The sequence below is a fragment of the Telopea speciosissima genome, chromosome 7 (assembly GCF_018873765.1).
Source record: "Telopea speciosissima isolate NSW1024214 ecotype Mountain lineage chromosome 7, Tspe_v1, whole genome shotgun sequence".
NCBI lineage: Eukaryota > Viridiplantae > Streptophyta > Magnoliopsida > Proteales > Proteaceae > Telopea > Telopea speciosissima.
This window is the reverse complement of record NC_057922.1, coordinates 10,432,340-10,458,588: the sequence shown is the minus strand read 5'-3', so window position 1 is coordinate 10,458,588 and position 26,249 is coordinate 10,432,340. Positions and strand designations below refer to the sequence as shown.

Genomic DNA, 26,249 nt, shown 5'->3' with positions numbered 1-26,249 from the left:
GGGTGAACTTTCTTATTAATAATTATTTAAAATCACTGGATACCCACTTTAGTTATTTTATTTGTTTATTATAATATCCCCCGGGAAGAGAAGTAGGCTGTTATCACGTTTTCAACAAAGTGGGTAAAATGGTAAACTGGAAGGAAAAAGACAAAATTACACAATTAGTCCCATTCATCTGCCACGTGTGCCCTAAATATGTAGAAAGAGATGACACGTCATACATTCCTAATCTCTTAGGCAGAGACACATGACATTAAAGAGTGAATTGGAGAGAATTAAAGGTCCCACGTGTCTTAGTTAGAATGGTGAATGCGTGTGTTTTTGTTGTGTGAGAGTGTGGTTCGAATAATTTATTAACTGTCCCAGTATACCAACTTTATTTATGTCATTCATTAAATAAAGAAAAAAACTCGATTGCATTAGTTTGTAGGGTCCATGGAGATGCAAAAATTGGACCCAAAAAAACAAAAAAGACAAGAAATCCGAAACATTGAACCTGGAATTGGGAATTGAATTTGAATTGAATCTGCTATCTGCTAGTTTATACTCTATTTCAAAGTGGTGGTGGGGTTCTTGTTTGGTTTTTTCTTTTCTCTCCAAACTTTGAGTCCTTCAAACAACACCCACCCATGAAAGAAGCTTTTAACTTTTTCATCCCCTCATCTACTAATTAGTAATCTCGTCAACTAAAATAACCCTTCAAAGAGAAACAATGATGAATCAGTAGAATTCTTCTGTATTCTAAAAAAAAAAAAAAAAAAAAATTTCTGAATTAAGTTTCAAAACAAGGAATTAGAAGAAAACTAAGTAGGTTAAACCAATATTCAAAGCAAAACTATCGATCAGTAGCTAGTAATGTTGGAAATCACTCGATTACGCATTGATGGACACACTTCCAACAAGTAAGAAATTAAAGATGCAGAATTGCAGATAAATCGAGTCTGCGAAGATTGAAAGAAAGAAATTTTAATAAAAATTTATAGTATATAATATTAATTACAATATATAAAAATGTAAATATGAGAGCCTGGGCAGTATCAACAGGTGATCATTACATAATATGTATTTTGTATTGTATTGTATGTACAACAGTGGAAGAGAGGGAGGTAGCTAGATTAAGCAGCAGCTAGCAGAAGAAGGTGGTTTGGATCGATGAGGTTAGGGGTAAACAGGCAGAAGATCAGAAACCTCTCTGCTGCTGGAAAATAGCAGCAAAGATGAGCTTCTTCACCTTATTAGCCCCTCTCTTAGGGGTTGCCATGTTACCCTTCCCCTCCTTCTCCTTCTCCTTCTTCTTCTGTGTCGTCTTAGAGGTTTGCTCATCATGATCCGAACTTATTCCCATGCCTTCCCCAATCTCGCTTCCGTCTTCCGTCTTCGCCCATTTATCCATCGCTGCCTTCTCCCAAGACACTCTTCTCTCTTCTCTCTCTCTCTCTCTCTCTCACTCTACCAGAAAGAGTTCCTATTTTATCTTTCTTTTTACTCAATTGCATATTCATTGGGTACTTGGGCCTTATTTATATCAATATATTACGTAATAATTATTTATTTATTATGCTTTTTTTTAGGGGTATCATTTCCAAGACGGGTCACATATTGTTTCACTTCACCCCTGCCCGGATTGACCGACCGACCGACCAACCGTCCCACCCTGAGAGTCCATGACGGTCCTGACCGTCTGACCCTTACTAATAACTGGGACAGCATTGTCAGTGGGGGTTTGCGTGACCCTGGCCAATGAAAACAATGGAAAAGCATCTTAGGGTGAGATTTTTGGCTATCCCAAGGGTAAGGCAGTCATTTCACCTCCACTATACTACTTACCGACTGCTCCCACGAAAAAGAACCTTTCTCCGACTAAACTATACCCCCGACATCAACATCCAACAATTCCTGATCTCCAAAGCCAGCTACTTCCAAATTACAGGACAACCACAATAAAGAGACACGTGTTCCTCGATCACTTTCGTTGGCGCCGGCGTCTCAACTGTCCAGGTTGGATGCCACCTGTGCTGCCGTGACTTACATTTGCGTGCTTTCTACTCAAGGTGGCCACCGCCAGTTAGGCGTTGGGGAGATTCTCTGGTAGTGATAAGGATAAAGTCTTATCAACAACCAAACATGAAGGGATCAACGGATCAGATGAGAAGGGCACTACAGTGGTTATCTCGAAACCAACGCACAAGGCTGTTGTAATAATAAAATTGCAATCAAACTCTTCCAAGCTCAAGGATCGTGACCAAGTACATTCAAGAATATTAAATTGTAAAACCCACTGTACTTAGTCATCTCACAGTGTCAATCCTTGTAACCTTATCATACTTATCTCTAAACATATATATAAAGAGAGGTTAGATGAAAGTTAAAAGAATGTGGAAATATAAGATTTGTGGATGTAGGTTTTCAGTGAAACCGAATCACATTAAAAACATTTATTGTCTTCTTCTTCTTTCTTGTATTTCTTCAAGTTCAACCCACACAAGCGCGTCCATCGAGATAATGATAAGAGTCTAGTAGGTCCCACCACCATGAGATGAGATTTTTTTTTTTAAATTTTTGGATAGAACCATGAGATCCTATTAAAGCAGTGTGAAGAAGGGAGGTATTTCAGGTTCTATTGAGGCTAAACTAAAAATTATAAACAAAAAAAATGGGGGAGTGTTATCTACGTGGGAGGTAGGGGTTATGCTATGTGCTGGTACATTGGAGGTTAGAATTTCCAACATTCACTCATGGGAGGCATGTCGATCATTTTTGCCCCCGACCCCATGTGTCTAGGCATGACCCCTGAATCCCAAGCAGAGAACATTTCTCAAAAAACAATATACCATAAAACAAAAGGATAGTTTTTTGTAAATAGTCTTCACCAAATGAAAAAATATAATCCATATAATAATGGAAAGTCAAGTTTTCGAATATCAAAAGACAAATCTGAACTATTCATTTTTTTTATATATATTTTTTTATTCAATTAAACCATATGTTCTGACTTGAGGTTGGGAGAGGGCACACTAATGTCTAAAAAATCAGTACATATATATATGGACATTCAAGGGATATCTTGCAATATAAAAGGAGTCATTTGATTGAATTGACTTTTCAAATTTGATATGTGACTAATCTACACCATGTCCACATACATGCACGTTCATATGTGCGGGCATGTCACAAAGCATGATTGACTCAAACAAACCCATTTATATACGATCTTTTATTGGACTACTATCTGCTTGACAAAAGCATCCCATTTCACCCACATTGTTCGTCAATGTAGGAACGGACCCCTCCACCACCATAAACGACACCACTCGCCCATCCTCATCTTCACTATGGCAAAGGCGTCCCTTCTCTGGCAGTTGCAGAGAGGGAGAAATGGAAGGAGAGTGGGCGTGACTCAGGGGAAGAATTAGGCCTCTCTGCAACTCTACGGAAATGGGGCTTCAAATTCAATATTGAGGGGTTTTATCTCTAAAGATGATGATATTTTAGATCACACGATCCATGATTACATTTTTTTCTATCCAAAAAAAAAAAAAAAAAAAAAAAATTTATTTGTAATGGATATGAATCCAACGACCCTTATACCTTGATGAGTACATGATGTAAATTCAAGTATAGTCCATTTTATCAGTTCTCTTCATTTGTTTGTATCCAATGGGTAGTGGGTGGGCTGGGGAGTGGGGCCTAGGGAAATATCATCACCACCTGCACATGTGGAGCCCACCATGCTACTCTGCGTCATGAATGGCGGGCCTCTGAGGCCAATTGTGGCTATCGATGGTCGGTTGTATTAGGGCTTTATTGCACGTGCTTAATACTGTGTCTTTAGATAATGCTGTCACCGAAATTTTTTTCCACAAGCTTTCTTTTGGCCTTTTCTTTTTCGATCTGATTTGTATTTTTGTAGACTGTCCAGGAAAGTTTAACTCATCGACCCGGTAAAAAAACTGGTGATTTGGCCTTATCAAATCCGATAAAGGTAGGGGTATGAACCGGTCGGGCTCGGTCGGTCTCGGTCGGATCTTAACGGGTCTCATCAATTTTATAGACTGCATCGTGTCTGACCATTTACGTATTCGGGCTTGCATTGGGCGGGCATGATACGATTTTGATCATTTCGATCGGTCGATGTTCGGTCTTTAATCGGTGTAACCTTATTTGGACTAAACGGGCCTGAAACGGGTTTTTCTTTTTCTTTTTCAATCTGCTTTGTGTTTTTGTAGACTGTCCAAGAAAGTTTAACTCATCGAGCTGGTAAAAAAACTGGTGATTTGGCCTTATCAAATCCGATAAAGGTAGGGGTATGAACCGGTCGGGCTCGGTCGGTCTCGGTCGGTCTCGGACGGGTCTGAACGGATCTCACCAATTTTATAGGTTGCATCGTGTCCGATCATTTACACATTCGGGCTTGCATTGGGCGGGCATGGTACGATTTCGATCATTTCGGTCAGTCGGTGTTCGTTCTTTAATTGGTGTAACCTTATTTGGACTAAACGGGCCTGAAACGGGTCTCGGTCAAGTTAATGATCTATTTAGCTCTAAACGGTCAGGTTAATTGATGTTTCAGACCAAATGTCATGTAATGGATTCAATCTTTTTAAATTGACACTTCTCAGCACTGATGTTAATACAACAATATACCCTTCAATGGGTTCCATCTCATCAACAGTGAACGATTTGAATGAAATAATAGTACAGGTGGGTTCAGGAAAGGAGTAGTCAATTTGGCTATTTATTCTTCTTCATTTGCTAAGTTGTCTATTAGCTTTATTAGAGGTGGGTTCAGGCCAAAACTCACCCAAATATAGCTACCAAAACTCACCTAAATATAGCCGCCATAACTTCCCCTCCGACTTCGTCTTTGGTGCATGAACTTCAGCTTATCAGGTATAGTATCATCAAGAACCTTATATTAGATCTCCTGTCATCAAATTGAAACTGAATTGTTTCTTTATGGAAGATTAGATTAGGATGAGTTAATCAAATCATAGATAAGAAAATACTGAGTATATATGTGGTGGTGGTTCTGTGTTGAAGGTGAAAGGAGCAGCAGGAGAGGATGGAAGATCACCCAGTTCCTGAGATATCTTTGCACATCAAGGTCGGGCTAGGCTCGGTCGGGCTATCATTCAATCGGTTTGGTCGGGCGTCCGACGGACTAAGACCCCACACCGAGACCGCCTGGTTACTAAACATGTCGGGCTTAAGCCCGACACGTTTAGTAAACGGGCTGGGCCAGGCCTTGAATTGACACCCCTAGGTAAAGGTGAGTGTTGCGTCAGGAAACAGTGTCGGAGCGAACTGTGCCTGCAAAAGAGAATTAGCAGGGAGGATCGGGTAGTGCTGGCGATTCCACTCCGATGCTTAAGTCAAAATCCTTGCAACAGATGAGAATAGTGGAATTCAGATGATCGTAGAAGGATGTTACCTCCCTTATTTATGATGGATCATGCGCAGAATCGTGCTCCAAAAGGAATGCAGGGTTCTCGGAGTGGAGTGAGTGGGTATTGGAGTGATTTTAGGGATAACGTTTATCCCTAACTTCTCTCGCGCCTGATTAGGCGCAACATGGACGATAATCTCGGGCAATGCTGGTCCATGGCAAGCTTTGAGTTAACTAGGCGAAGCATCGAGGTCGCCCTTCCCTGTCATGGGCCAGGTTGCTATTATTTGGATGGCGACGTAGCGATCTCCCGCAATGGCACTTGTTATGCTCTCGTATTGCGCCTCGCGGTGTGTGTCGTTCGTCTAACCTCGCTCTTGGTGAGCTCGGTTGGCTCGCATCTGATATTCATGGCCTTAGCTCGTTCCTCGCGTACGCATCAACTCGTTCCCGTGGAGAGAGATCTCCTGACTTATCAGTGAGCTTTTTTAAAAATTTATTTATTAATACAATAAATATCTATAAATTAGTAAAAAAATTAGAAAAATACATTAAAAAAAATAAAGAATCACATATCAATGCATTTTGAGTTCATATTATTAAACAACAGAAGAGATTTTAAAGACTTGAGAATTTCTTACTATTTTAGAACACCGATTTACAATTTCACTCAACTCAATTACTATGAAAACCGATTTTATATATATTTTTTAAAAGAATAAATGACATTCGAGAAAATCTACTCCCATAAAATAAAATAAATACGCGATATGATTGACTGAGGGGTCGATAGACTTTTATGACTTTTCATTTTTGAGATTTGACCCTCTCACACTCCGACCTTTGATTATCAACTTCCTGCAATTTGGTTGGGCCTTTGGTTTTTGGATTTTGGCCTTTGAGGACGAGCCAGGGGTTGTTCTTCACTCTGACTTCTTCTTCTTCTTCTTCTTCTTCTTCTCTCGGTGTCGTGTAGTTTTTTGGGTTCTGCAATTCCCTCTCGTACATATCTATAAATTAATGCACTAATGCAACTCTTGGTCAGATCCAGGACCAGAAATAGGTAAAAGGGAGGCTAATTTGTGAGAGAGAAAGAGTTCGTTGGGGGAAGTGGAGGTTAAACGATCAATTTACCCAATTATATCGATCCAAATCGGAATCACTCCGATTCCAATATCACTCTCTGGATCACAACAAGATATAAGATGACAACATTTGATATGTAATAATGAATGTATATACCTTTGATGAGGAGGAAATTATGTAAATTAAGCAATAGAGTGCATTTTATCAGTTCTCTTCATTTTGTTTTTAAATAATTGGAGTGAGTGGGCCTATGGTGACGTCATCACCCCTGGCGCATGTGAAGCCCACCCACCAATACCATACCATGCAACGAGAAGAAGCAAATCTATGGGTTTGAATTAGAGCTGTATTTGAATAAGTGGGTAATACGTCTCTATCCAAGAAAAAGGAAGAAAGCAATGGCCCTTGGTGGAACGCTCGATGGTCAGATTTGGGTCTTTTGTAGCGTGACAAAGAATGGAATACATAATTTGATGACTCATAGTATTTTGGCACGTAGTCCAATGTACAAACGGAGGATTGGGCTATATACCCAAGCACTGTGGATCATTGAATGTACGTTATATTCCCTATCATGCTATAAAAGAGCCGGTGGCCCAAATGTAAATAATGTTTTTTTTCCATTGTTAGTTCAATTCCAATATGATAAGATTAAAATGAAAAGATAAAAATAAAAAAAAGATGTACCTAACACGAAGCTCCAGGGAAAGGATGAAAATACTTCCCTTTGTATTGACTGTCTTCTCACAGCACTTTTTCCACGACTGTAGAATGATGCTAAGGGGAAGAAATATCTAAGAATGTAATTTTCTATTGGTAATTTATAATATATAAGTTCCCTTTTAACCCTCAAAAAAAAAAAAAAATCTTCCCTTTTAATAATATTTTATTAAGATTGAGAATTTCTTAAAATATTTTAGGGAATGGGGTGTGTCGGACATTGGATAGATAAGAATATGTGCAGGCCCAGCAAGTGATCTGAAATTTCCTCAACTAACCTATCCCATAGATCTCCTGTCGTTTTAGGGACTTTCAAGTTTTGGACCAGGACTGCTGTTGTTGGCTTAACTCCCAAGTTTTCTAATCCCTCTTCGAGCTTCTCTCTCTCTTATTTCAAAGTGGGTTTTAGGGGTGGCAATGAATCGACCATTGAATCGAATTAACCACACAACAGCCGTCGATGGAATGAACCGCATCTACATTTGTGAAAAAATTGCAGTATTTAAATATAACCATAGGAAAAGAACAAAAAAAAAATGCTGCAAATGTATATTTTCTTCTTATAAAAAAAAAATCGCATCTAGTGCACAAGGCTCCTGTACGTAATTGCTGTTCTGGGAAGGGTGTATTTGCAGAGAAACTGTTTCGAAACCTCTTATAGTCTTTATCCTTTCATTAAATGTATCATTTCTCTATCAAATATGGAAGAACTTTGCATAGAAAAAAGCAAGCCTAAATGGACTGAGACTACTGACATTCTAGAAGGACATGTGCACGTGAGCACGACATTGTGGTCAGTGGTTAACTTTAAGGGGGGGGGGGGGGAATCTGCTAAGATGGGATTCGTTCCTCCACACACGGATAGAAAAGGATAAAAAATTTTCAAAATATTGTCGTGTTGTCAAAGACTTTACTTGGCAAAGATTAGAGTGAGGAATTTTTATCTTCTGCCTCTCGCTGCTCGAATAGTACAGCCTCTCACTGTTTGAATAGTATAGTGCTGTCTTCTTACATGGGGGTGCAAAATGATTATTTAATCTTTCTCGAATAATGTGTTTGGCAGGAAGATTAAATCGTTATTTCACCTCCATGTGAAAGGACAAGAAGTGCGATTTAAGCAGCGAAAAATAGGGGTTACCGCTCTTTTACTAGGATTAGGATCTTCTCCAATTACTTGGGTGTCCAAGTCTTGTAACTGTTGGATGGATAGATGGAATTGGAGAGGACTTTTTTTCCTTTATTGTTGATCAGTCCCCCCCCCCCCCCCCGCAATTGAATTTTGATTGATGTAGGGGTTTGTTCTTTGACGGTCAAGATGACGCATGGTCAATTTGACTCTCAAGCTGATGCATAACAATAAATATTGATGATCTATATTATAAACCCTAACTTTTCTCAATAACTCTTTTCTTCTTTTTTTTTCTTTCCCTTGATGAACTTTGGGGCGGTCATTTGTCCCCTTTGTATCCGGACCCTATACTACCCCATATATAACAAATAGTTCTTCTAAAACATATTACCATATTGAGCAAAAGTTTCGTGCACGGTTGCAGCATCATGCTCTTCTCTCATAATAGGGAATCGAATGATCAAATGCCCCCATTTGATGCATTGTAACCCTTCCCCACCACATATGGCCATACATGAAAACTGTCCCTATTATGTCTATTAAAAAGTAGTATAATATTCTTAGTATTCATGTGGACTCCATATTCATGGTACAACTACAGGATTCCCCCCCCCCCCACCCCCCACCCCAACCCCTTTTCGTTCAATTGTATTCATATGTGCTTATTAGTCATGTCCAACCAATAAATGCAACCTAAACGAAAAATAGAAAACAAAGTGGTCCATGTTTAACTTTAAGCCAAACGTGTAATGACCTTTTTTTTAGTGCATATAAACAGTGATTGGGAATTTAGATAAGGTGTGAATTTGTCATATTGACCCCAAGACTTGGAACTGTCTTAAAATAATTTAAAAATCATCAATGCTTCATGTTTCGTCTTCATTTGGACATAAGATTTTACAAGCAGAGAAGAATTAATTTCTAGCTTTCCTGACTTTTTGGTGAATTGAAGGACCAGCTTGCTTTTGCAGCCCACTTGATCTATAACTCAGACCACTTGCAAATCTAGCTATGGCAGTACTACTGTAAAGTTTAGCTGGAATATAATTGCTTATCAAATTCCGAAAAATAATCTTTGACTTTAAAGACTATAGATTTTTTTTTTTTTAAAAAAAAAAATTTATCCTTCACATAAGGTGGGGAGGGGTTATCAAACATAGAGATGAAAGATGTGATCACTTGAAAATAATGATAATACATGTATAGAAAAAGAGTAATTAAGAAACAAATATTGTGAGACCCGTATATATATATACATAGGAGGGGAAGAAGGAGAAGAAGAAGCAGAAGAAGTGGAAGACATATAGGCTATAGAGGATGGGTAGGGTGGGAACAAGAGGGTGTAACAACTTTTGCAATAACAGCTATAATGTTTTTCTTAACATCACCTCTCTTGGGTTGCACCCCCACGGAAGAACGTCCACCGCCACCACCACCACCACCAGTGGTTATTGTATCATGATCTGCACCCCAAGCTGCCTGCGTCTTCCTCCTGTTGCCTCCGTTATTCACTTCATGATGATCATCACTGAAATCACTCATATTCACCTCACTCTCACACAAATCTCTCTCTCTCTCTCTCTTGTTATTAAGGTATTATAAAGAAGCAATTAAGTTGTGAGTTGAGAGTGGGATATGTGGTGAAGTATATATATATAGGGGTTGTGAGGAGAGAAGGTAAGCATACTGGAGAATGACGCATGGCAGATGATGGAAGCTGAAACCAGAAATTTGTGGGCCATAGGTTTTATCAAACAGGAAAGATTCAAAGAATGATTTCAAGTGTCAAAATAAAATTTAAGCTGATTCCGGCCACTTGATTATTTAAGTTATATTGTTTGTAGTGTTGAGGTTCAAGACTTTTGCACACACTTTATTGAGATTGTAATTGTTTATATAATACATCAAATAAAGACTCCACTTAGGGACAATGACAATGACAATGACAATGACAATGACAATGACAGATAGCCACATAATTAGTACACGTCATACACACACTGTTGGTGGTGAGATCCTTTCCTTTACACGCCCCCGCAAGCGCAGCGGGTCGGACACTGCAAGCTTGGAGCGAAGTAGGAGAAACCGTGTACGTGGCAGTCCCTTAGTGAGTGTATCTGTTGTTTGATCTTGTGTGGAAACATAGCGCACCTGAAGACGCTTGCAGGCAACAAGATCGCGGACAAAATGAAAATCAATTTCAATGTGCTTTGTCCGAGAATGGAAAACCGGATTTGCGGTCATATACGTTGCTCCAACATTGTCACACAGGAGTAGTGGCGCCAAAGGTAGAAAAACCCCAAGTTCACCCAGTAGGGAACGAAGCGAAACAAGTTCTATGGCTGTGGAAGCTACAGCCCAATACTCCGCCTCGGTGGAAGATCGAGAAACGTTACGTTGCTTGCGTGAGCACCATGAAATGGGATGGGCACCAAGAAAGATGTAGAAATCCGTTGTGGATCGACGGTCGTCTGGGCATCGGGCCCAATCAGCATTCAAATAGGCCATAAGAGAGACAGAATTTTGTCTTTTAAAAAATAGACCCATTGTCGATGTGCCCCTCAGATATCGTAAGATGCGTTTGACTGCGGACCAATGGGCATCCGTAGGTGCATGCATAAACTGTGCTACTTTGTTTACAGCAAACGCAATGTCCGGTCTGGTTGCTGAGAGATATTGCAAGGCCCTCACTATGCGACGATATTGCGTACCATCGGGTAAAGCCACACCTGATGTCAAAGAGAATTGAGCACCACCCCCATAAGGAGTCGAGATGGGCTTTGCAAAATCCATATGAGTGGATTTTAATAGATCCAAGATGTATTTATGTTGGGTGAGAAGCAGGCCCGTAGACGTCTTTTGGGCTTCTATACCCAAAAAATAAGAAAGTGGACCCAAGTCCTTCAAAGCAAAAGCCCCTGACAAGGCCCGTATAAGATCCGATATAGCATTTGGTTTGTTCCCCGTAATAAGGATGTCATCTACATATATGAGAAAGTAGATGACCGTGGATGACATGCGAAAGACAAATAGAGATGTATCCGTACGGGAAGCCACAAAACCTTGCGAGAGAATGAAAGTGCTCAACTTGGTATACCAGGCCAGTGGGGCTTGTTTAAGCCCTAAATGGCATACATGATCCGGTAGTGAGACATCAACAAATCCAGGGGGTTGAGTCATATAGACCGACTCAACCAAATCACCGTGAAGAAATGCGTTGGAAATGTCCAATTGTCGAACGGGCCAATCATATGTTACTACTAGGGAAAGAACCACTCGAATCGTAGCAGGCTTCACAACTGGACTAAAAGTTTACTCAAAATCAAAGCCTGGTCGTTGATGGTACCCCTTGCCCACTAACTTGGCCTTATAGCGATCCACAGAACCATCGGGTTTACGCTTAACCCAGAATACCCACTTGCAGCCTATCACATTTTGGTTTTGATTGGAGGGTACAAGGACCCAAGTACCATTTTGTATCAAGGCATTGGATTCCTCTTGCATTGCAAGACGCCACTGTGGAAATTTAGATGCTTGAGAGTAGCATGTTGGGACATTGGAGTCAGTCTCCATGGCAATAAGATTCAGCCGAGATGGTGGCGGTTTAAGTGAACCCGTACGAGAGCGGGTGATAATCCCATATGGGGCCTCTTGGCACAAATCTGCAGGCCCAGATGAGGTCGGTAACATAGCTGCCCAGGGGGGCCTTGTAGTTGAGTAGGCCCAGAGGTTCCAAATAAATCATTCGGTCCAACTGAATCATGTAAAGACGCTGGCCCAGATGGGGCCTGGTGAACAGCAGGCACAGGTGAAGCAGGCCCATTTGGAATTGGCCTAGGTGTTTGTGCAGGAATAAATTGTTGGGCAGGCTCAGATGGTTGTACAGGCCCATTTGGAGGTGCAGGAGCTTGTTGAGGTGAGCAGGGCAACACAACCAATTGTGGTAGTGGCACAAACCAGTTGGAAATTGATGAAGCCCGTGAAGGTGTGGGCGTAGCCAATGAAGCATAAGGAAATACATCTTCAGAGAATACAACATGCCGTGACAAATAGACCCTTTGTGTAGTTGGATCGAAACAGTGATATCCCTTATATGAGAGGGAGTACCCAAGGAGGATACAAGTTCTAGATCTGGGCTGTAATTTATTTTTGGCATATGGCCGAAGCGAAGGATAACAGAGACAACCAAATGTTCGCAAAAAATGGTAGTCAGGTGGTGTGCCAAATAGAGACTGCAGTGGTGAAACATCACCAAGAGATTGTAAAGGAATGCGATTCATTAGATAGACTGCAGTTTGAAAGGCTGCTGTCTAGAAAGGATCAGGCATCCCAGCTTGAAATAAGAGAGCAAGACCAGACTCCACAACATGGCGGTGTTTGCGTTCAGCAACACCATTTTGTTCTTGTGTATGTGGACAAGAAAAACAATGGGTTATGCCATGAGTAGAAAAAAATGGAAGAGAGCTTGACAAACTCTCCCCCTCCATCAGATTGGAAGGATCTAATGGGTAACTGAAAGTATTTTTCAACTAAAGTTTTGAAGCGAATGAATACAGTAGATACATCAGTCTTATTTTTAAGAGGATACAACCAGTAATATTTGCTAAAGTCATCAATGAATACAATGTAATATTTGAAACCATCAAAAGATTGAACAGGTGCTAAACCCCAGAGGTCACTATGAATGAGTTCAAGAGGAGAACTACTAACAGAAACAGAATTAACAAAAGGCAGCTTATGACTATGTGAGCATTGACAAGCATCACAGGTAGGTAGTGTACCAGCAGTTGAAGCATTTGAGATTGAAGAAAGTATTCTACGGACTCGTGAAGGCATTGGATGGCCAAGTCTTCTGTGCCAAACAGTGGGTGATGGTGCTACAGATGTAGAAGCAGAGAGTGCAACATATTAATGAGTGACGACCAGAGGAAGCCGAAATAGTCCATTTTCACTCTGGCCTTGACAGAGGATCTGCCGTGTCTGAGTGTCCTTGATAACAAAGGAATCACAACCAAATTCAAAAACAACACTGTTGTCAGAGGAGAATCGTGACACAGATAGTAGATTACAATGAATACTTGGAACACATAAAATTGAAGATAGAGAAAACGAATGTCCAGCAGATGCAGCAGTAGCAGATCCTATACGAGAAATAGACAAAGCAGTGCCATTACCTGCAACCACATTATCAGAACCAGAATATGATTCACAAATCGCAAGATTTGACATATCTGTAGTTATGTGATTATTGGAACCATTGTCAAGAATCCAAGAACCAGAACAAGAAGAAGCAAAGAAAGAGCAGGCTGAGGCACAAGAAGGTCCAAGAATGAGAGACTTACCCAGGTAAGCATGATTAAATCGCTGTGGACACTGAGCAGCAAGGTGTCCATCAAGATTGGCATATTTGGCAGTTTTCACGGGGAGAATTCATGAACGAAGGTGAACCAGATAGATCTGTGGGAGATGTGGGCTGTTGTGCTTGAGTGCCCTGACCACGGCGATTGTATGAGCGACCACTGCGATCACTGTAGGTTCGACCATTAGAGTCACCTGAGAAACCACCACGAGAACCTCCAGAGTAATGTCGATCATAACCAGACGAACGTCGATCACCATTTCGACCTTGATTCCAATTTTGAGAGCGACGAGAACGATCACCGGTATTACCACGCCCTTGAGAAAGATACTGACGATCACTACGCCCTTGATTGCGTGATGCAACATTCACTGTGACAATGTTGTTCACAGAGGCTGCAGTTGAATTTGACAAATAAAGTTCCTGATTCAATAGAAGTCCAGAAAGATCAAGAAACGAGATCGGTTCTGCGCATGTACGAATCGAAGTGGAAAAATCACGATACTCGTCTCCGAGACCTCGAAGAATCGCCAAGACTAGGTCCTCATCGGTTACCGGGTTGTCAATGGCCGCCAAGGCATCAAAAATAGATCTAACCACAAGGAGGAACTCAGATACAGAGGAGGTTCCCTTCTACAGTCGATGAAGGCGATCTTTAAGGTCCATCACACGAGAGCGCGAAGATGGTGCAAAGACCCGAGTTAGGGTTTGCCAGGCTCCAGACGATGTTTGAGCGCAGATCACATGAGGTAAGGTTTCCTCTAAAAGAGAGGATATCAGCTAGCTGAGAATCATCTGGTCCTGGCGATCCCACAGAGCAGAGGATGCAGGGTCATCCGAAGGGCGAGGATAGCTCCCGTCGATGTAGCCGAGGAGATCATGGCCACGCAGTAGTGGGAGAAATTGAGCTCGCCATAAAAGGAAATTCGTAGAGGACAGCTTCAATGGTAGTGATGGTTGAACATTGAGAGACACCAGAGAAGCCATTGGAGCTCTGAAGGTTGCAGGCGAACGAGAAGTCTTGAAAGTCTTGAAAAATGAAAACAGAGAAATCTTGAAAAACAAAACTCGCTAGAGACAAGCTCTTGATACCATGTTGAGGTTCAAGACTTTTGCACACACTTTTTTGAGATTGTAATTGTTTATATAATACATCAAATAGAGACTCCACTTAGGGACAATGACAATGATAGATAATCACATAATTAGTACACGTCATACACACACTGTTGGTGGAGAGATCCTTTCCTTTACATGTACAAGGATTATAAAAGGGAGAAAAATGTTCTATTAAGGCATTGAAATCTAACAAAAAGTTGGAAAAATAGCAATCATTTTAAAATGGTTATTATTTTCCTAACAAAACTATTTTGGCCTTTTTAAACTTAGAATATTGTTTTCCCTAAAGAATGATGAGATCTTGACAATTGATACTCATCATATCAGTCATAGTGATAAATAAGTATCAGTATCATTGGTACCTAATATTGATACAATATCAATATTGTAGCGATGGTATCAGTATAGGGGAGGGAAAAATGGTCCAAAAAACCAATATCAGGATTTTGAGGGGCAAAATGATCTGATCAAATCCGATGTGGCTGATCTGTATCTATATTCGGCCATATCAGTATCGAGATGGATATATGTACTCGATACCTAAGACCTTGCTTGGGACCCATGGAGGACGACACTCCACTTTCATCGTCTGACTAGCTTTTTCTCTGTTTTACTTGTGTTCATTTTTATGTTACGTGACCAAAAAAATAAAAATTATTTTTCATAAAATATTTTACAATAAAACCATCAGATGGCATCCTCCTCCTCATGACTATGTCAAAGTGAACTTAGACGGATATGTACACTGTGAGAGAGAGAGAGAGAGAGAGAGAGAGAGAGAGAGAGAGAGAGCATATGAAAGTCTAACTTAAATAAAGTGGGTACATGTTTGACTTGACTTGGACCCAAAACACATGTTTGACTTGACTTTGACCCAAAACATTAAATAAATCAAAATCGACAAATGTTCGTCCGTGATTGATATTAGCTTATTCAGACAATTGTGGAACTTAGCTCTTTTCATTATTTAAAAATTAAAAAAATAAATAAAAAAAATTTATCAATGGGTCATGTTTCATTCCCCTTTTGAAAAATAGGTCCTTAATTTTGATTATATTTGTTTAATAACATATTAAAAACATCCAAACTTCTTCATACCAATTTTGAACTTAAAATGAATTTTGCAGTCACTGTCACATAAGATATGAAAATAGAAAGAAGATAAGTTTAGAAAACTCTTACTTCTACCATACAAATGTGTTTGATCCTCTTAGTGGTGGTCCTATAAAACAAACAACAATATGAAATTATAAGATTGAGAAGAAGAGGCCTTGAAATTAACCACTTATATAATCACTAAACAGAATATTCATTGAATATCTCTCTTTAAATTAAGAGGAAGAGTTTGACTCTTGACTTTGTGTACATACGTGGCCCTTCTCTATCAAATATTTCCATATTTTTTTATGTAGAAAAAGCATTCTATTCAGTTATTATGAGGAATTTCCCTCCTTAAAATCTATGTGCATATATAAGAGTGTGACATGTTAACAACCCCAACTTATCCCCTATGTCTCTCCCAATAATTTCTATAAATTATGCTATAAATTTATCTTAGTGCACAATTGGTGTTATTTGATGAGTTTATCAAATTGTTGCTATTCTTAATTAATTGGGCACTGAATATATTCATCTATTTATATTTAGTAACAAAATGTACGTAGTAGACAAAGAGGATACAAAATTTTTATTACCTTCTTACTAGGTAAACCAAGTGTGAATAGAGAGGCTTGAATTAACAATCATTATAAAAGAAAGAAGAAACACCAGAGCTTGTATTAGGGTTTTGCAATAGTTCGGGGAGCTAGTGAGTGATAGTGGTGCTGTAAGTAGTTGGGTTTCAAGTGATGTAGTAATTCAGGGACAGGAAGATGATTCGTTTTATATCGATAGTTCTTTTTTTTTCTTTCTCTAACTAGTAATAGCAGTAGTATCGATGGTGAAAAACTCTTAGCGTTTGAAAAAGACGATGTTGTGTGACTAAAATTTTGGTTGTTAATGCAATCCAAAACATATATGATCGATCAATCACCAATACAAGATATTCTCATTAATTTCAATGCTTGTTTGTGATCATATATTGGATGGCATGAATCAAACTATATAAGTCTGGTTTATCTAGTTGTAAACCCCCCATTGACAGAGAAGGAATTATCTTCCTCATTTCTTGAATTACAATAATCATTTGATACCCAACTACTTTCATGTACTTGATCAGTTGGGACACATCTCTAACAAAGTTACTTCATTTTCCTTTTCATGTTCGACCAGGAAACTTGGTTCCATGTCTCCAAGGTCTTGTTCTCTATCTGCCTTTGTATGACGAAGATGATTCCTTCTTCCTCATGGTGGATCTCAAGTAATTTGCTTACTCTTTGTTGCTCGTGATAGAAATAATATACATCTAATAAAACATGGAGAATCACTTGATCATATAAATCCATATGAAAATGTGTTTAGGCATATTTGAATCTATTGTAGAAGAAGATTGTATGCATGAACACTCTCCTATTTGTGATGATTGTTGGTCTAATCTACCTTCTCCCGAAACGGTTGCGGCTGAAAAGTTGTTAGTTAGTTATTAATACCAATACAACAATAATTAGTGGTGGGAATTTGGGATTGAAACGAAAGCATGGAAATGCTTTCTTCTTTACAATATTTTATTAAAAATGAAAGTGAGAAAGTTCCGTAAATCGTTTTGGGATTCCCTTTGTCGGATACTGAATGCATAAAAGAATATATTGTGGCAAATCTTTCATTCATCTATTCTATCTTTCATTCTTATTTATATACCACTAAATACCATGATTCCTTCATACCTTTTTGCTCTTTTTGTTTATTTTTTATAAAATTTTATGGTACCCCTACCATCAACTCTTTATATTTATTAAATACAAAATACAAAATTCTTTTTCTTTTTCAGGAAACTCTAGATTTGTTCCTCCCATTCCACGTCTCTCTCTCTCCTAGAGATCACTCCTCTTCCCAAATCTCTATTTCTTTTCCCAGTCTTCGATCTCTACCTTAATTATAGTTAGAAATCTGCCAAATTTACGATTAATTGAAAAACGAATCCTTTTGAGATGAAACCCTAACGTGTTACGTGAGGCTCTTGTTGAAGGAAAGCAGAGGATAGAGGCTCCTCTGTTACCTTCTCCACTGGGAATCCTTTGCAACTTGTTTACTATTTTTTTTTTTCTATTCCAAGATATTTAGTCCGAATCCTTCTCATTTGTATATGCTTCTCTCCCCCCTTTATCTCTCCCTCTCTCTATACATTTATAAATAACCAAAAAAAATTTGTCACTCCGGCACTCTCTCTCCACTCTCCTGAGGACCTCCCAGTCCCATTAGAAAGTAGCAAGCACTGGTGGAGTAAAGCTATTGTTTTTCTCCATCTGGGTATTTAATGGTGAGCTGGGTTTTGTCAGAATGTGGTCTAAGACCTCTTCCTCGCGTATTCCCTCGATTCAGAACTGGATACTTCTCTAACGACGTCCACAAGATATTTAGTATGCCCGAATGTAATGGCGGAGCTGTTGTTCGACCAAAGTATCTCAGTCGCCTTCCGATCTGCCTTTCAGGTAGTTTCAGAGGGAGAGATTGGGGACTCGAGGTGAGCGCTCCATTGAAGGTCCCATCCATTGATGAAGAGAACGAAGTCGCAGCAGTCAATATGGGTTTGAATGGTGGGAATACGGTTAATGAGGTCGGCAACGAAGACGATTTCGATCCAGGTGCTCCACCTCCTTTTCGTATAGCCGACATTCGTGCCGCCATACCCAAACATTGCTGGGTTAAGGATCCATGGCGCTCAATGAGCTACGTCCTTAGAGATGTGGTTGTGGTCTTTGGCTTGGCTGCTGCTGCCGCTCACTTGAACAATTGGGTTGTCTGGCCTCTCTACTGGCTTGCCCAGGGAACCATGTTCTGGGCTATATTCGTTCTTGGCCATGACTGGTATTTCCCTATTTCTTCCAAGTTTCTTGTTTGGATCCCCTGCTTTTGATATCCATTTTCTTGACGCAGTTTGTGTTTTGATGTTGATGGTGCAGCGGCCATGGAAGCTTTTCCAACAACCTTCGGCTAAATAGTGTGGTTGGGCATCTTCTCCATTCTTCAATCCTTGTACCTTACCATGGATGGTATGTTCCGTTAAAGTTTGTTTTTTCCTTACCTTCTTCTCTTGACTTGCAGAAATGTGGCATGGTGAATTTGGGTATCTACAGAAACTTGACTGTTTCATATTTCATGGATTTGCTTTTGGATGAATGAATGCTGCAGGAGAATTAGCCACAGGACACATCATCAGAACCATGGGCATGTCGAGAATGACGAATCGTGGCACCCAGTTAGTAATTCTCTTTGTTTCCTTTTGATTTCTTTCTTTTTAGTTTTCAATCACGTCTAATTCTGAATTCGCAGTTGTCCGAGGAGATGTACAAGGGGTTGGATGACAGTACCAAAAAGATGAGGTTTACAGTGCCCTACCCTTTGTTGGCATATCCATTCTATCTAGTGAGTACTGTTTCTTGCTTGGGATTGAATCCAACACAGATGGGAGTTTAGGAACCGACATTCTGATTCTTTTGTTGCTTGATTGGTTGGGTTATAGTGGTCTAGAAGTCCTGGAAAGGAAGGATCCCATGTCAATCCGGACAGTGATCTCTTTGCTCCCAACGAAAGGAAGGATGTGCTCACCTCCACCTTGCGCTGGTCAGCAATGGTGGCATTGCTTGTGGGATTGTGCTTTGTATTTGGACCAGTTCAAATGCTTAAGCTCTATGGGTTTCCCTACTGGGTAGGTCCACTTATTATCATTCTAATTTGATGAAATGCTTGAAGATTGCAATTCCTCTCTGTTTGCTTATGAAATATTCTTTATTTTATTTTGCTTTCGGAAAGTAGATTTTTGTCATGTGGCTGGATTTTGTGACCTACTTGCATCACCATGGCCATGAGCAAAAGCTTCCTTGTGTTTAAACTAGAGAAATTAGATGCAAAGAGAAGAGATAAAGAGAAGAACACAGAGACGTTTTTAATGTGGTTCGGTTTCACTGGAAACCTACGTCCACAGATTTTGTATTTTCTTATGCATTCTTAGCCTTCATCTATCCTCTCTATATATAGATGATTAGAGATAGGTTTGATGAGGTTACAAGGATTAATCTCATGAGGTGGATAAGTACAGTAGGACTTATAGTTTGAATGAATCTGGTCATGATCCTTGAGCTTAGAGGAGTTTGATTGCACTTCTACAACTGCAAAGATGATCCTTGAGCTTAGAGGAGTTAGATTTCACTTCTACAACTGCAGCAACCTTGTGCGATGGGATGACTCCTGTGATGCTCTTATCCTCTAATCGGTTGAGTTGTTTAGGATTAGATTGGGAGGATAAAGCCTTGTGCGTTGTGGTATGTTTATCCTTTAAGCCATTGGGCTCTTCTGGATCAGTTGGGAAGGATAAAATATTATCCTTATCTCTAACACGCCCCTGCAAGTTCAAGGGTGGCAGAACCTTGAGCTTGGAACTGAGATGGCTGAACCGCTGCCGTGATAATGCCTTGGTCAAAATATCTGCAATTTGATCCTTTGTAGAGATAAATCGAACATCGAGATCCCCCTTTGCAACCTTATCCCTGACAAAGTGGAAGTCAATTTCCACGTGTTTGGTACGTGCATGGAACACCGGGTTTGCTGTCAAGTAGGTGGCACCTACATTATCGCACCATAGGATCGGTGCATGGGCCATGTAAAGGCCAATTTCACTCATCAACGATTGTAACCAAGTGAGTTCTACTGCGTGTTTGCCACAGCCCAAGTATTCGATTCATGCTTGATCGGCAACGCGTGGCCTGTTTACGTGAACTCCAAGAGATTAAGTTGGTGCCATGATAAATGGCATAGCCACCAGCTTGATTTTTTGTCATCAGGGCATCCACCGATCCAAGATCGAGTAAGCATAGAGTTGTAGAGTCTCGAGGTTGAAAGTACAATCCATGATCAATGGTAGTTTTGAGATATCGCAATATCCTTTTAACGTGGACCATGCTCGGTGGTAGGCTTGTGCATGAACGGCACACTTTGTTGATCGCAAAGATGTCCGGTCGAGTCGGTGTTGCATATTGCGGACCCCTACAACACTGCGACTGAGTGGGATCGTCCATGGGTGTCCTGCTGCCTTTGATAGGATGTGGGTGGTGGCTATTGGTGTAGAAATTGGCTTGCGCCAGCCATAGTGGTGCGATCAAGAAGATCAAGTATGTACCGGCGTTGAGAGAGTTGCAGCCAAGAGGTTGTCTTTCCACACCGATGCCCAAGAAGTAATGAAGATGCCCTAGGTCCTTGATGGCAAAAGTGTTGGCAAGTGTATGAAGAAAGCTTGCAATAAATGTGTTGTTATTGCCTGTGACGACTATATCATCAACGTAGACCAATAAGAACATAGAAATCCCATGGAGCTGTATATAAACAAGTGATGTATCCGTTTTGGAGCCCTTGAAGCCAAAATCTTAAAGAAACATACTAAGTCGGTCAAACCAGGCCCGTGGAGCCTGTTTCATCCGTAGAGGGACTTATGAAGTTTGCAAACATGAGTGGATATCAGTAAATCTATAAAGCCCTGTGGTTGGGCCATGTATACCTCCTCTTGTAACACACCATGTAAAAAGGCATTCAGACGTCAAGTTGCCGGATTACCCACCCTTTTGATATTGCCAACGATAAAATAAGCCGAATTGTGGTCGGCTTGACAACAGGATCAAGGTTTCGTATAGTCTAGACCCTTTTGTTGATGGAACCCTTTTGCCACCAAGCAAGCTTTAAATCGCTCTATAGTCCCATCACCACGTTTGACCCTGTATATCCATTTACACCCTACTACATTCATCTTGGGTTGGTAGGGAACCGAGTCCAGGTTCCATTACGGATGAGAGCATTAAATTCCTTGTCCATTGCATTACGCTAGTTGGGATCCTCGGAGGCGAGTATAACATGTTGGTTCCATAGAGTGAGCTACTGATTCGGTTAAGAGAGAAATTGGCGGGGATGGCGGGTTGTGAGCAGGACTTTAGGTCGCCCGGTGCCATCACGGGTCCTAGTAACCATATGGTGTCGTGGAGCTGGTGCTTGTGGTGAGGCGGTGGAGAAGGTGGTGGGACAAAGGGTAATGGATCCACGAGTTGGTGGAGTGTGGTGGGGAATCGACTGCGCAGTAGTGGTATTGAAGGAGCTGCAGAGCAATAGGTGAATTTTGTGGTGGTATAGAGGGCGTAGAACCAACAGTGAAGTGGTCCCTTGAGAGCCCAATGAAAATAGGGGAAGGAGTGGTGGAGGGCCTAGAAGTGAGGACGGAGGGGAGGGTATTGGAACCTTGTTCGTAGCCTCTTTGAATGGAAACCGTTCCTCCTAAGAAACAACATGCCTAGATATGATAATTCCCCTGGTGCGCATATTTAGGCAAGTGTACCCCCTGTGCCGTGAGCTATAGCCAAGGAAGGCATGAAGCTCGGATCGATAGTCCATTTTATGCTTGTTAAATGGCCGTAATAATGGGTAACAGGCTGCCCCAAAGACTTTTAAAGTCATGTAGTCCGGCTGGTCTCAAAAAGCTTGAATAAAGGGCAAATATTCCCAAGCACAATCGTCGCAATCGCTAATAAAAAAACAGCAGTAGTAAATGCATAATGCCGATGAAATTTTAGGAAGGCTAGCATGAGACAAAAGAGCGAGCCTGTTTCAACAATCACGCGATGGCGGCGCTCATGCTCCATTTTGTTCATGTGTATGTGGGCAAGATATTCTATGTTCAATGCCATTCGCTTCCGAAAGTGAGATACGGAGCGGTACTCACCCCCAATCACTGTGCGGCGTTTAATTTTCCTGTCAAACAAGTTCTCAACAAGCAACTTGAACTTGGTAAATACAGGCAATACATCAGATTTTTGTACTATAGGAAACAACCATATAAATTTACTAAAATCATCAATAAAATGAACATAATAACGATGTGCATCTGAAGAGGGTATGGGTGAAGGGCCCCATACATCAGAATAAATAAGGTCTAATGGCCCGGATGACCTATGAGTAGATGAATAAAATGGTAATTTATGGCTTTTGGCTTGTTGACAGGCATTACAAATATTAAAATCCTTTTTAGTACTAATAGGTAAATTAAATTGGCTGGTAATCTGACAAACAATGCGTAGAGCAAGGTGCCCTAGCCTGTTATGCCATTGATGCAAAGATGTCTTCTCTCCAATGAACGCCTTTGGATTCTTAGTGTCCTTAGCAGCAGCCTTATTTATAGTGAACTGATACAACCCAGCCTTAGTGATGCCCTGAAAGAGGCACTTCCCCGTGCATCGATCCTTTACAAAGAAACGGTCAGGATGAAATTCAAACAAAACATTATTATCCTTGGTAAATTGAGAGACAGAAAGCAGGTTTCTTGTAATGTCAGGCACATGCAATATTCTAGGAAGAATCAAATCTTTAGATTTAGAAATAATTTGAGTGGAGCCAGGTGAAGAATTTTCAAACCGAGCCATTGCCGACCTGAACCTGATCTGTTCCAGTGTACTGCTGATAAGCTTAAGTTGTCCATGTCAGCAGTGATGTGATTTGTTGCACCAGAATCAGGAAACCAAGTATTATCAGTAGCAGCTGTCTTATTATAATCAACATTATTGGCAGCCAGTGGGGAAGCACCCTGAGTGGACTGGTATGCATGATTAAAGCGTTGGCGACAGTCAAGGGCTTTGTGGCCAACACGATTACAAACTTGGCATATAGTCTGATTTTGAGAGTGGGGCTGTGGAGTTGTTGCCCCTTGATTTGCTTGACGGGGATAGCCAGATTTATAACCACCACGATTGGATCGCCCACCCTTACCATCAGTAGTGGTAACATTGTTCACAATGATACTAGTTTCAGACTTTTGGGCATCAAGCAGTCTGATTTCTTGTGTAAGGAGCATACCACGGAGATCCGGGTATGAGATCACATCAGTTCGGGTGGTGATCGAAGTAACAAAGTCCTTATATTCTGAGCCTAAACCAGCAAGAGTATATAGACAGAGATCCTCATTACCTACAGGCTTACCAGCGGCTGCAAGAAGGTCTGTAATGGATTTAATTTTCAGCAAATACTCCTGTATGGTAGAGGATCCTCGTTTGGTTGTTTGTAGCTGATATCGAAGCTGCAATACTCGAGCACTCGACAGGCTGTTGTAGGAGCTTTCGAGCGTGCTCCAGACATCATGTGACGTTGTGCACCCAATGATTTGAGCATGCACTGGGTCAGATAGAGATGAAATTAACCAGCTCATGATAAGTTGGTCTTGCCGCTGCCACGTTATGTATGCCGGATTAGGTACTGGTGTGTCTGTAGATGCTTCAGGCCCTTGTTGATCTGTAGGAGAAGCATTTGTTGCAGCAGGAATGTACTGAGGTGAGCAAGTGGAGACACCAGTGACCAGGTCATATACAGATCATACCCTCTAAGAAGAGGGACGAACTGTGACCTCCATAACAGATAGTTCGAATCTGTTAATTTGATAGCAATCGCATGGCTGAGAGATGGAAAAGGAGAGGATGATGAGGAGACCGATCCAAGAGTGGGAAGGTTACTAGCAGATCCCAAAGAACCCTGGTCGAATGATACCATGTTTAAACTAGAGAAATTAGATGCAAAGAGAAGAGATAAAGAGAAGAACACAAAGACGTTTTTAATGTGGTTCGGTTTCACTGGAAACCTACGTCCACAGATTTTGTATTTTCTTATGCATTCTTAGCCTCCATCTATCCTCTCTATATATAGATGATTAGAGATAGATTTGATGAGGTTACAAGGATTAATCTCATGAGGTGGATAAGTACAGTAGGACTTATAGTTTGAATGAATCTGGTCATGATCCTTGAGCTTAGAGGAGTTTGATTGCACTTCTACAACTACAGCATGATCCTTGAGCTTAGAGGAGTCAGATTTCACTTCTACAACTGCAGCAACCTTGTGCGATGGGATGACTCATGTGATGCTCTTATCCTCTAATCGGTTGAGCTGTTTAGGATTAGATTGGGAGGATAAAGCCTTGTGCGTTGTGGTATCTTTATCCTTTAAGCCGTTGGGCTCTTCTGGATCAGTTGGGAAGGATAAAATATTATCCTTATCTCTAACACCTTGGTACCGCGGAAAGGTGAGGCTGGATGATCCATTCTTTCCTTTCTTCATTTTTTTTGAGTTGCCATGTTTAACCAGAATTACTAGAAAAATGCCATAGAGACAACTTTCAGACGTAGGCTTTAACTACTTTTAGCTGCAATTGTGGGAGTGTAGTTTTTCAATTTAATTCTACTTGTTCTGCCCTGGACAGGAATGGAGTTACTTAAGGGGAGGTCTAACTACTATTGATCGTGATTATGGATTGGTTAACAATATCCACCATGATATTTGGACCCATGTGATACATCACCTCTTCCCACAAATACCACATTATCACTTAATTGAAGCAGTGAGTATCCATTATTGGAAACAGCAGCGAGACAGGTAACCCACATTAAGAATTGTTCCTAATCGGGTTTTTTGTTGTTGTGGCAATGCAGACTGAAGCAGCTAAGCCTGTTCTTGGGAAGTACTACCGGCAACCAAAGAAATCTGGCCCTCTACCATTTCACTTGATTGGAAATCTAATAAAAAGCATGAAAGAAGACCACTTTGTTAGCGATTTAGGGGATGTTTTATAGTTTATACTACCAGACCGATCCTGACCTGTTTGGATCTTCAGGGAAGAAGTCAGAGTAGAACTGTGAGAGCTTTTGCTGAAACAGGGGAAGGGTTTAATGCTCTTAGAATAATTATTCAATTTCAAGCTAATCACAATGTTAAGTGGAGTTGATGTGCGTCGCAATGGCAGTGGGGGCCTAATGAAGCTTAAAGCATAGGTATTTTCACTTCTTCAGTATATATGATTGATTGGTTAAAAGTGGTGGCTCATGCGGTGAAAGTAAGCATCTGTAATTGTTTATGCTGAAACAGATTTCATTTTTCTGCATAACCTATCAATTTTTCATGTAAAAGGTTAGGAATGGAAAGAAAGAAAGCCCTCTTGCTTGCTTGATTTCAAACGAAGTCATATCGCCACCAGGTAAGTCTATTGTAAGGGAAATGAAAACATAAATCTTAAATCTTTTTCTTTTAATCAAAAATCAGCTTATGTGATTCTTGTGCGGCAGTTTCCTCTCCTAGCTTATGTAATTTTTTTTTTTTTTTTTTTTTTTTTTTTTTTTTTTTTTTTTTTTTTTTTTTTTTTTTTTTTTTTTTTTTTTTTTTTTTTTTTTTTTTTTTTTTTTTTTTTTTTTTTTTTTTTTTTTTTTTTTTTTTTTTTTTTTTTTTTTTTTTTTTTTGTTTTTTTTTTTTTTTTTTTTTTTTTTTTTTATTAATATCCT

At 40.3% G+C, this 26,249-nt stretch overlaps 1 protein-coding gene and 3 long non-coding RNA genes across 5 annotated transcripts in view; 3 read left to right on the top strand and 1 right to left on the bottom strand.

Moving 5' to 3' along the window:
* LOC122669972 lies at positions 1 to 19,178 on the bottom strand. The gene is made up of 3 exons (XR_006334110.1): positions 19,044 to 19,178; positions 4,361 to 4,364; positions 1 to 11 (listed from the first exon to the last, which is right to left on the bottom strand). It is a non-coding gene; the product is annotated as an uncharacterized LOC122669972 (long non-coding RNA).
* LOC122669969 overlaps positions 1 to 26,249 on the top strand; it is a 38,447-nt gene that overhangs the window by 2,262 nt on the left and 9,936 nt on the right. The window lies entirely within an intron of this gene.
* On the top strand, positions 3,384 to 25,782 carry LOC122669968 (omega-3 fatty acid desaturase, chloroplastic-like). 2 transcript variants are annotated; one of them, XM_043866892.1, is made up of 12 exons: positions 3,384 to 3,389; positions 16,141 to 16,145; positions 18,474 to 18,765; positions 18,861 to 18,950; positions 19,090 to 19,156; positions 19,231 to 19,323; positions 19,421 to 19,606; positions 19,714 to 19,780; positions 22,828 to 22,834; positions 24,423 to 24,429; positions 25,178 to 25,315; positions 25,407 to 25,782. In XM_043866892.1, exons 3-12 carry the CDS (start codon positions 18,482 to 18,484, stop codon positions 25,545 to 25,547), a joined length of 1,080 nt encoding a protein of 359 aa, XP_043722827.1. In that variant the 5' UTR covers positions 3,384 to 3,389; positions 16,141 to 16,145; positions 18,474 to 18,481; the 3' UTR covers positions 25,548 to 25,782. The 2 variants fall into 2 exon arrangements, with proteins under 2 accessions (XP_043722827.1, XP_043722826.1); XM_043866891.1 differs by lacking the exons at positions 3,384 to 3,389; positions 16,141 to 16,145 and having other exon boundaries at positions 18,156 to 18,765.
* On the top strand, positions 4,554 to 25,895 carry LOC122669971. The gene is made up of 3 exons (XR_006334109.1): positions 4,554 to 4,566; positions 6,487 to 6,489; positions 25,788 to 25,895. It is a non-coding gene; the product is annotated as an uncharacterized LOC122669971 (long non-coding RNA).

Excerpts from the sequence above, each read along its gene's own strand:
- LOC122669968 (XM_043866891.1), top strand. The coding sequence starts at position 18,215 with ATGGTGAGCTGGGTTTTGTCAGAATGTGGTCTAAGACCTCTTCCTCGC. Across the intron at positions 19,324-19,420 it reads TGGCATATCCATTCTATCTA|TGGTCTAGAAGTCCTGGAAA; the intron begins GTGAGTACTGTT and ends GTTGGGTTATAG. Across the intron at positions 19,607-19,713 it reads TCTATGGGTTTCCCTACTGG|ATTTTTGTCATGTGGCTGGA; the intron begins GTAGGTCCACTT and ends TTCGGAAAGTAG.